At 40.9% G+C, this 11492-nt stretch overlaps 1 protein-coding gene across 1 annotated transcript; it reads left to right on the top strand.

Moving 5' to 3' along the window:
• The first annotated feature begins 4042 nt into the window (after positions 1-4042).
• Positions 4043-11445, top strand: tmx2b (thioredoxin-related transmembrane protein 2b). Its single transcript, XM_061052936.1, has 8 exons — positions 4043-4334; positions 5282-5342; positions 6301-6414; positions 7084-7160; positions 7729-7835; positions 7918-7983; positions 8067-8196; positions 9129-11445. The coding sequence occupies exons 1-8, from the start codon at positions 4146-4148 to the stop codon at positions 9306-9308; spliced, it is 924 nt and encodes a 307-aa protein (XP_060908919.1). The 5' UTR covers positions 4043-4145; the 3' UTR covers positions 9309-11445.
• The last annotated feature ends 47 nt before the right edge of the window (positions 11446-11492 follow it).

Raw genomic sequence — 11492 nt, 5'->3', positions numbered from 1 at the left:
TATTTTCAGGTAGAGCATTCTGTTCATGACAGTTCACTGCCATATTTTTCTGACCTCAGCCACGTTGTGTGACAATTGTAATAACCCGGCTCTTACGGCCTGACAAAAACCAGGGAAGTGGTTGGTTATTAGTGATGGGGAAAGCAGTTCTTTTCAGTGTACTGAATCAGTAGAATCAGTTCAGTAAAGAGATTCGTTCAAAAGATTCGTTCACCGAATCGTTCAGTACTTCTCCGCAGCTCTGTCTGTGAATCAGAATTTAATAAGCTGAAACACGGCCGAACGTTTAGTTCTGCTCGCGATCGTACTGAGAACAGCTGGTGGTGAATAATAAGCCAATGAGCTGAGAATTTAGTTGGATAAAGTTACAGTTTGCAAACTGAAAGCTGCTAAAACAATCACATTTATTTTCCCCGACCGTTCTGTTCAGTACACGTTCAGTACACGTTCAGTTCGTTCAGTGAACGTGATTCATGTCGGAGCTTTCGTTCAGTTCGTTCAGTGAACGAACTGAACGAAAGCTCCGACTCCGAGTCACTCTCTTCCTCTCAGCACGTTCAGTGAACGAAACACTGACTGAACGTGAACGAGCGAGACTGCGAGTCACCAGCCTCAGTCACACACACACACACACACACACACACACACACACACACACTGTACTGACTGAGGAGAGGAGGGAGGGCGGGCTTTGAGTGACTCTCGCGGTTTAGAGAGAGAGACACGAGACGGGAGAGAGGAGAGCGCAACTGAAGTTGAGGAATGAACGACTCTTTTCAGTAAGTGATTCAGTTCAGTTCGTTCACCCAGATGATTTGTCCGTTTTGAACGAATCGTTCACGAACTACACATCACTATTGGTTATTCCCCCGGAGGAGGATCATCTGTTTTTGGTGAGTCTCAGTATAACTGTAGATAATAAGTCACACGGGGGCTTCACTCTGGATCACTTCAGCTGTATGAATTAACAGATTTCTTGTGAAACACCTCCAATTAATTGGTGCTTTGTTAACAGAAATAAAGACATTGATGCAGATTTGATAAAAAGTCAATGTCTGTCCTTACGAGGAGAAGAAAAAAAAACATTTTAATTGTTTGCTAGTTGACTGGAGGTTGGATAAATGATTTCTGACTCATTTCTTGAAGTGGGAAAATCTAAACGCTGACTGGCTTTTGCGACTCTAATTTAAATATTTGAATTAGAACAGATTGATGTAGATATCTGTCTACTGAGATAAATAAATCATCATCAGATTACCACTGATGGGAGTCTGGATGTCAAAATGGTGGATTGTGTTTTGCCTAACAGGCTGTTTTTCCTGTATACTCCAACGCCTTCTGATACGTGATTGGACGATACTTATCAGAGTACAAACAGAGACCAGAACACTTCAAATTCTAAAATCCAGATACTCTCTGGTTGAGCGTGCAATTCTCAGCGGTTTGGGTCATGGGTAATCCATTTTAGCCATTGGAGTTGGATCACTTTGGCTGTCAAAAGTTCAAAAAGACAGTTAGGGCTTGTATAGCAGAGCTGGGGGAAATTTCCCAAGCATAATCATTAAAGTTTCAACACAAATACAATCTCATTGCTTTTATCCTGGAAAAGTAGAAGTTTCACATTTCAATATATTGAACCTACAGAAAAATAACTGAACCAAACTGCATGGCTATGTACAAACGAGGCACTCAGGATAAATGTACATTTTTCAGCAGCCATAAATGCAATAATAGTTCATCACAAGCTCATTGGGTGATGCCAAAGAGCACCAAATTAAGATCGTGGAGATTTACTTTTTAAGAAAAAGATGAGTCATAAATCAAAGTTATTTAAATGATCTTGATGGCTGAAATCAGGTGTTTTCCATATACTCTTATCTCAAGGACACATAGCCTTTTCCTCCTGACAAATAGTCTCATTATCTTGAAAAAAAATGACACCATCATTGTCATGAGACAACCATCATTGCCATCTCAGCAACATGATCAAATTTCCAAGCGATCTCTTAATGGTGTATAAAAAATAACTGCTTAGCCACTTGCTACGTCCATAGTTCACATATTCTCTACCTGATTATTTTGTTGTGCGCTTTCAATATTTAAAATTTTCTGAATGTCTTAATTCAATTCCCATAATTTCACCTCACAAAGTAATCAAGAACACATATTTCTTACTGTAAGCTGAACATGTTGAAGGTGTTTCTCTCCAGAGACTTGTTGAGACTTCTTTTCACAAGAGTGCTTTCAGTTTTGCCTCGCTGTGTCTCTTCTCCCTACTGAAGGGAGGAGGAAATATTTATGTTTCAATGACGCCTTCACCCTGACTGTGATTATATCTTCAGTAACTACAAGTACAAGTATGACAAGTTCTGCAGTGTAAAGGAAGCTGCAGTCGGGGCTGGAGATGCAGTGGAGAAGTTCCTAAAACTGCAGTTCTTGAGAGTCCACTTTTGGCCTTCTCCAAAAATAAGTGCCATACAAAGACCCCCCATGGTAAAATGACCAACTTTACTGCAAATATAAACATGTGTACAGCCTGGTTTAAAATGGGTCTCCTGCTCATTTATCTACTCGTGACAACCGTACATCGTATGAAGTTTTTTTTTCCACCTCATTTATTTAGAATTTATTACAGCTTCATATTCCACTTAATTCATGATTGACAGGTGGAAGCTGCTAGCTGTCTGCAGAGTGTCACCTCAGCTTATTCAGGCTGGTGGTGGAGCCTTTTTTAGAATAATATGGACGTAATATATGACAAACAATCTGTCTTGATGTGAGGTTTATTTTACTAACAGACCGTCCAAGAAGTCTTGTTTGTTTTCATTGAGGGAAAATATAGCATTAAAATTTTTAACATGTTAGCAAATAAGCAGATATCCGTATAAACTAAGAAAACATGGCCTCTGGGCTGTCACTGAAGAAGATATACTTTAATTTATTGAGAGGAAATTCATTTTTTACACTCTGTTATTGAGACATGCTACACACACATAGGCTGAAATACACACAACATACTGTTTCTCATAGGCCTACATGGATTTATTTGTACAACCTGTTTTAGAACCAGCGCTGTTGTTTGCTTTATGCCAACGGCAGTGATGAGAACAATTGTTTTAAGTAAAGACCTAGATGTAATTTCACTCAATATGCTACACCTCACAAACTGTCATAGCTTTTTTAGTCTAATACAGCGGTTCTCAATAGTGGGATTAGGCCCAACAATGGGTCACCGAGCTTCTTTCAGTGGGTCGCAAACGTGCGCCTGGAAAAATAATTATGTCAAAATGTCTCTGAAGCCTATTTCAGACATTTTTTTTTTGGTTAGTGATTTTTCATGAAGGAGCTGGTGGTGGATCCTGAGACTCGACCAGTTGTTAACCACTGGTCTAATAAATTGCATATAGGCCTACGTGGCTCATTCGCGAGATAAAAAAAAACAAAAAAACTCTGATCTTAGGCTGAATAACTTTCGCCACTCTGCAGCCCCAACCCACATGCTGGCAGCCAAAATCCTTAACTCAAGGCTTTAAAAAGGTAGTGGACAAACCATTGAGTTCATGTATTCATACACTCCACAATCTAAGTTCATATAAGCTCTAAAAATGGGACAGGTATGATTGTTTCACAAGGAACCAATCAGCAGTGACCTGTTCTAAGTCACCAATCAGCGCCTGTTGTAACACATTCGTCCTGAGTGACCTCCACACCTTTGAATGAGTATTTCTTTTAGCGACTACAACCTGCAACTCTGTACTAAGCTATCAAGAATTAACCATAGCAAACAGGAAGTTATATATTTTACATCAAATTAAAAACGTTATATGCAAATGTTAATTAAGTTTGCTAAAAAGAAACATATTTAAAATGATTAATATTCGAAATGATATATAATATTCACCAAGTGTAAGATTTATTTCCCAAGATAATGCTTCTGTATGTCTGACTTTACATGACGTTTTTATAAATGTGTTTTAATTTGAAGGTGTAAACCGGAAGTAGTATTCGGCCTACTGTGGAGCGTCAAGTTTGACGTCAGTTAACGCTGAGCATTCATTTTACGCTAGCGGCGCTACCTCCGGTTACCTCGGCCTTGTCGGGGAAGGATTCCTGTTTCATTTTTTGTGTGGCACTAAGATAGAAAAATGGCCCTACTAACGCCGCTGTTTGCTTTCTTGTATCACCTGCCGCTGGTGTACAAGTGGCTGCTGAAGCCTTACTATGTATCTTCTCTCTTCATGTCTGTAGCATTTTTAGCTGTCCGCAAGACGCCTGGTATCTGCGACCATCTGTCCTCCCAGCGAGAGGACGGCAACCCCTGCGACTTCGACTGGGTCTGTACTAAATACTACACTGTCTTTTATATAATCAGTATCTTCTAGGCAGCTAGTCTGTCATTTGAGTTCGCTGGAGAGGGATCACGGCAAGGCCAGCTGATATTGGCTGAAGGAGAGAAAGCTCCGCCAAACTCCATTACAAAAATATACAATTCATGCTGATTTGCTTTTGGGCCGTGAAACTCGCATCTTAAAATCTTAATAGCAACTATTTTGCATCAGTAACATCGTTATCTTGTATACGGCACACATAGACTCTGCATGGGTGTTTATTAAAAGACAGAGATAGCTTGAAGTAGTCACATTACGCCATTCATTATTGGCATAAAGGTAACAAGCTATCGGGAGCTAGCTGATGCTAGCAGAACAATTAGGGTAAAAGGAAAAGGTTACACTAGGTCAGATAGTGAGCCAAATCAACAGTGGATCCCAACTAAACAGTGAACATACATGTGTTTAACATTGCTAGAAAGAATCTACTTCAGAGAGTGACGTTTATTAAAATGTGTATATTTTTATATGGAGTTTGGTATGACATTGTCAAGGATGCTTGCGTGTTTTCACGTCGCAAGGTCGCCTTGCAAACATCCGGTGTCCACGTGCTGTAGAAAGTGTCATACATTTTATAGTTTATATATAAAGCTTTAGATATAAAGTTGAACACTATTCAGGCACTGATGTGTATTTTCTTTAACATTAACATATTGGTCCTTTTACTATTAGATGGTCAATTACAGTTTTCCTAAATGCTAGTGTGAGATTATGGTCTTGCAAATGCTCTCTTGCATGTTTTCCAAGGCGACACAGTTGCAATAATGTGTATTATTATTTTTTTAGCTTGAAAACAAAAGTATGTGTACTGTCAGCATCTTGCATGAAAACATGTTGTTATGGCTCTTTAATGATGTAAACAGACTGGTTAGTAATCGTGTTTGTGTTCACAGAGAGAAGTGGAGATCCTCATGTTCCTCAGTGCCATCGTCATGATGAAAAACAGACGAGCGAGTGAGTGTTTTCCTTTTGCTCTAAATTTCCAGATTGGAGCATTGTTCCCTGTATCAGTTTATAACATAACAGTGTGTCTCTAAACTGCTGCCTACAGTACATCGAGTTTCAGGAAGATTAAATTCAGGATGCATGTTGTGATTGAACCATGATCAGGGCAAAATGTTATCCTGAAAGGAAGAGTCAGTAGCTTTTTCCTAAAAAAATACATATTAACAAAAGTATTTAATCACTTCTTGGCCTCTGTACATGTGTGGTGGTGACTGTGTCTGCAGAGAGTTCTTTGACTGGATTTTCATGTTATGGTTTGTTTTGGTTGTCTCTGGGCGGGGAGCTGGTGTGTTTCCCCCAGCCAATGACAGCTTGAAGGGGGATTTAGGAGTGGCTACAATTCAGCGATTTGACATGATTCAAACCTGCGAATATGAATAGGAAGGACACTGACTATCCCGCAAAGAAGATCAAATATAATCATATGGGGCGAAACGCCAAGTGGATAAAGTTTGTTCCAAAACGAGGGTGAACTTTGGGTTGGCTTTCACCCATGCACACAGAGTTTAGGTACAAGCAGTTAACGTTCACACGTCCTGCAGCGATTCTGCGCTTCTGGTGGCGACGAGCCCAGGAGGAGGGGCCCAGTTTGACAAACATTTTTTACTGACTCTACCTCTAAACTCATAAATTATTGTTTTTCAAGGCCATGTTCTGTCTATCAGATCGTTCTGCTGGTTTTATATAGAAAATGTTATTCTCTTTTTTTTTTTATTTACGCCTGTATGGATTTTTTACTGAATATCTACTATCATATTCACTCAAACCGCATTATTTTGATCTTACAAACAGAACTGCTCTGGACTTTGAATGAAAATTGAGCAACATTACTTTCTGCCAGTTTAAATGTTTTTAATGTCTTTTGGAAAAACAAAACATAAAGCGTCTCTCTCTCTCTCCTTGTCAGTTACCGTGGAGCAACACGTGGGCAACATCATCCTGTTCAGCAAAGTGGCTAACGTCATCCTGTTCTTCAGACTGGACATCAGGATGGGACTGCTCTACCTGACGCTCTGCATCGGTTAGTCCCACCATACACAAATGCATCAACTGACTTTTCAGCTGCTGAAGCGCTTACTGAAGCATTAAAAAACATTCTGTATCTATGAGTCAAATAGACCCTGAAATAAGTAAAACAATAGACTCCTTGCTTATAAAGTTAGGACCACTCTTAGCGAACGACTCCCCTCTCCTTATTAGGCACGTTTAAAACAATAAGCAAGCAATCAGAAAACAAATTGATCGTTTATAGGGCTTTCACACCTGCAGAAAACTCCTGGAGGTGCTGCATGTGTGAACGCAAACATCCAAATTTTTCACTCGGACTTTCCCCCCAACCCGGGGTTTCTCCTGTCAGCCCCCTAGTAATTTCCCAAAGCAAGTCAGAGTGAGCTGATGAGAGAACGGAGCAGGATATAATCAGGAGAATTCACCTCGAGCCAGTTGGACAGGGCGGTGATGTCTGTATCCTGTGACTGAAGCAAGGTGCATAGAGTCTTTGCACGCAACCATATTCTCATTATGGCGTCGTAAAGCAGACTCTGGTGCTTCGTCCGCTACTTCCGTTTTTTTTTTTAACTTCACGTTTTACCTCAGGAGGAGTGCAGTGTGTTTTTGCATATGTGAAAACGGCTTTGTCTCAAATTAAGTGAATAAGTCCTAATGTTCATCCTGTTGTGTTGCTCCTCAGTGTGTATGATGACCTGTAAGCCTCCTCTTTACATGGGACCCGAGTACATCAAATACTTCAGCGACAAAACCATCGACGTGAGTAAAAAGTGATGGAAGAAGCATCTGTTGGTCCATTTCTCACAGCTTTCTTTTTTATCCATCTGATTCATCAATTTTTATTTGTATAGCGCCAATTCACACCTCCTACCCTTCACATTATATCATCCAGCCTCATCCATTCTTTATGAAGCCTCTTGTTCTGAAACTATACCGTCTCCTTTGTTTTACTGAATGTTATTATTAAAGTGCTGAAGCTTTAAGAAACTGCATATGCTCAGTCATATTTGTAACCAAAAGCTGCCGCAGGTAAAAGAAAGAGAGAGCACTGCGTAGATAGATTGCGCAAATATGTTGGCAACACTTCAATACACAAGAATTGCCGATGTATTTGTGCAATCTAGACATTATGCAGGAGTGCATCTCCATTATGATGTAATTAAAAAAATAAGAAATTAGGCAGTATTGGCTGCCAAGGACTTGTATTTATGTTGCCGTGGTAACCAAACAGGTATTGATGTTGTTGGATGTTAAATGGAATCGTATCAAAGTTATAGAAACCTAATCTCAAGACTTTAATCACGTGTGTGTGTGTGTGTGTGTGTAGGATGAGCTGGACAGAGACAGTCGTGTGACGTGGATCGTTGAATTTTTCGCCAACTGGTCTCCAGAGTGTCAGTCCTTTGCTTCAGTATACGCTGATCTCTCTCTAAAGTAAGACTCCCCCCCCCCCCCCCCCCTTCCAAAAAATATCGAGTGCATGAACAGGAGTGAGTATTTCTGGTTTGTGTTTCAGGTATAACTGTGCCGGTCTAAAGTTTGGCAAAGTGGACATCGGGCGTTACGGAGAGGTCTCGAAGAAGTAAGTCGTGTTTTATCTTAAGACGGTAGACGGAGAGAAATGTGAACGTGTCGTCTCTTACGGTTTTTATTCCTGCTCTGTAGGTACAGGGTTTCTACGTCCCCGCTGTCCAAACAGCTCCCCTCCCTGGTGTTGTTTCAGGGGGGGAAGGAGGTGATGCGGCGCCCCCAGGTGGACAAGAAGTGCAGAGCGGTGTCATGGAGCTTCACTGAGGTCAGACTGGCCAGTAAACTTAAGATCTGTGTCTCATTAATTTCCAGCTAACCGTTCATTCCAGAGATGTTTTCAGCCTCATTTAAAGGGGCTCAGGTGCTTTTGAAGAATGATGTTTAAACACCTCAGAAAATATTTGGCTCTCCAAGGACCACCATTATGACCAACAGTGAAATAATCATAGGGCTATTAGCTGCTTATACAGTTTACACAGGAGGACATTCATATTCCTAATATGAATATTATTTATTATCACCACCACGTACTGCGGCATGGTATGAGTCACACAGAGAATGATAGGTAGACAGGTTTTAGATGTCTTCCTGTGTGATGATATCCACTGCATTCAGTGAAGTCGACCCTGTATGGTATTGAGCTCTCAGTCTGCTGTAACAATGAAAGTTGAGAAGAATGGACCTGCAACCGAGTTGCCAAGAGTCGTGCTGCCCACCTCTTTAGTTGAGGAGTCTTATCAATCAAACCAGCACTCCACATCTTTATTCACTCACACGTATACCACCTTTTTCTTTAACCGCTGGATTATGACCTGATGAGGGAGAAAAGGTGATAAGTGGTGCCACCAGCCTGGTCTGTGTAACTATGTACCCCGGCACAGCTTGCAATACTCGATGAATGAATTTTTATCAAGTTAGATCTTGTGCAGTCTGTGATGGTCGCAGCTGCAGATAATAGCACCATTAAATACCTCTCTCGTATATAGCTCACTTTTTAGATGAGAAAAAAAATATAGTAACAGTGTGTCTTGTACACCTTTTGACGGCATTAGTGGGTGAATTATTCTTAGTGACATTAGTATAGGAAGAGGTAGTAACAGAAGAGTCAGCACTGAAACTTTGTTGATACCTAATTCTGAAATCTTTTTGAATTCAAAGTAACTCACATCAGTGACTGTCTCTGTCCCGCTGCATCAGGAGAACATCATCCGAGAGTTCAACCTGAACGAACTGTACCAGAAGTCCAAGAAGCTCAACAAGAACAAAGGAGAAAAGCTCAGCCAATCACAGTTCCCCCCGGTCCCCGAGGAGGAGGAGCCAGAGCAGCAGGTAGACGATGCCCAGGAGGAGGAGCCAGAGTCCAAGAAGGACAAATAAAGACGGTTTGTGTCTTTCACCTCGGACTTGTTCTGGATAAAAACATGTGGCTGCTCTTCAAAGTGTTCCGTTTGTTTGAATGAGAATAAGACTGATGTCACCATCGATCAACCCTCCCCCTCCTCCTCCTTCTCCTCTTCTTCCTCCTTCTCCTCTTACTGGAAATATCACAACAAAAGAAAAGTCCAGACCTTCATATTTTTTTTGTTTCAGACCTGTCAGAGTCCCCGGACTGTTGTTTTATTATTTGCTTGTTTCTCTTCAGCAACATTTTCCTCTAAACCTTCTTTAAAAAAACTCGACCTTGGTGCAGCTGCAGTGACCTTGCGTTATCTTTCTCGTCATTAGAAAACAAATAGAACACTTTAGCGGAGGAGCAAACTGGAGATTTCGCAGCAGGGTGTCATTTTAAAACCTGGTCCAGTGTTTCAACATCAGACCAGGAAACGTGCAGTGCAGACATTCAGATCAGAGAGCTGGACTAAGAAGTGAGACTAATGGGTAAATTGGTGTTCAGAGTTTTTAGTATCATGAAGCTGGCTCCTCTCTTGTTTTTCATTCATAATTTTGCCATTGACATTCCCAGTAATAACGCCACAAAAGAAGGCCGTGCAGTTAGCGTAGATCAAACTGTGTGCATCAGGAATCTCATGTACTCGCATTGTGATGCAAAGGAGCTAAAACACTTTTAAAAAATGGCCGATGCATCTGAACCTGTTGAACAAAAGTGAAGCCAAAATACTCCCACGATGGCCGCTGACAGATTACACATTCGGAGTCAAAGTCTGCAAAGTAAGGAATCAGCTGCTGGAGTCGCTTTATGACATCACGCAGCTTCCACTAACTTATGTTAGTGTTCATTACGTTTCCTCTCACCGCTCCTCCTCCACTCTAATCCCACACAGTGCTTCAGGGGCCTCATTTGTTAACAGAGCTGTCAATCATGACATCATACATCTTTTCTATAGCATCAATAACGGAAAAATGAACACTGACATAAATCAGCATTAGAAGTGACTCTTAACACAGAAACCACGCTTGCGAAAAATGCTTCTGACATGAATTTTAATTATATAGTTTGAACCCTTGTCCGACATATTGGGTGCTTATCACTTCTATTTGTGTCGCTATGGTAACGAAACAGAATACTAGTCAAACTCAAAGTCTAACAAAGACGGGTAAAAACCAGCTTCATGATACGTTATCTCTAACTGGAGCTTCAGGCTTTGTTGATCCGGATTCCTCAAAGACGGTTTGGAGAAGGTGAACGTGTCCTGTAGTCCAGCCCTCTCGTCTGAGTCGTCGCTGCACGTTTATCCTGATGAAGCTGTGAAGTCTGAGTGAGCGGAGGTTTTTACTGAAAGGGAGCAATGAATGTGATGCGACTTTAATGTTTCTGATACAGATTATTTTATGCAACTAATTTAATATTGAGTAGATTTTTTTTTTTGTAATTATTCTATGATTAACTGTGTTTTTGTAAATGATCCTGTAACTCGAAGGTACACACACACACACACACACACACAGAGTACGCTTTGTGCTGTTATGGTAAAGTATTCAACCACAGTGTTCGGGAGGGATCAGAAATATTGAAGCAAATTCTTGACACAAGAAGTCGAAGAAGAGATTTTTTTGAGCTTAATAGAAAATAACTCGCCTCGTTTTCATCTGAGGATTTCGTCGCAGCTGTTACAGCCTATTTCATGGCGGCAGGCTGAAGCAGTTCTACAAATGAACAACTTGCTCACCTAAAACAAAAAGTATAAAGAGGTTTCATGTTGAGAACTCCCAGATTAAAGGAATAGTCGAACAGCGTCTCTTTTCTGCTGTCATGAACTAAACTCGGTTCTGCCTCAACTTTAATCAAATTTGACTGATTCACACTCCTTTTGTTTGTCTCATTGTTTCTTAAATTCATTTAATTTGCTTCTTTAATAATGAACCCGTTTGCCGTCTGCTTTCATCCCTTAACTGCCAATTTCCATATAGTTTGTGCAAGCTGCGTTCAGTCAGCGCCACAGTTTTGCTTGGTCGGATGCCGTGCGCCCCGCCCCACTGAGTCTGATTCTGGAGCGTGAGCGCAGCCATGAGCAGCAACTACAAGATCACACTGGAATAAAGAGAAAAAATATGTTACTTTGTCTTTCTGAGGTCCGTATATTGGGTTGCTCTATTCTGTTC

The sequence above is a fragment of the Labrus mixtus genome, chromosome 2 (assembly GCF_963584025.1).
Source record: "Labrus mixtus chromosome 2, fLabMix1.1, whole genome shotgun sequence".
NCBI classification, from domain to species: Eukaryota; Metazoa; Chordata; class Actinopteri; order Labriformes; family Labridae; genus Labrus; species Labrus mixtus.
This window is presented reverse-complemented; position numbering and strand designations above follow the sequence as displayed.

Excerpts from the sequence above, each read along its gene's own strand:
- tmx2b (XM_061052936.1), top strand. The coding sequence starts at position 4,146 with ATGGCCCTACTAACGCCGCTGTTTGCTTTCTTGTATCACCTGCCGCTG. Across the intron at positions 4,335-5,281 it reads ACCCCTGCGACTTCGACTGG|AGAGAAGTGGAGATCCTCAT; the intron begins GTCTGTACTAAA and ends TTGTGTTCACAG. Across the intron at positions 6,415-7,083 it reads CTACCTGACGCTCTGCATCG|TGTGTATGATGACCTGTAAG; the intron begins GTTAGTCCCACC and ends GTTGCTCCTCAG.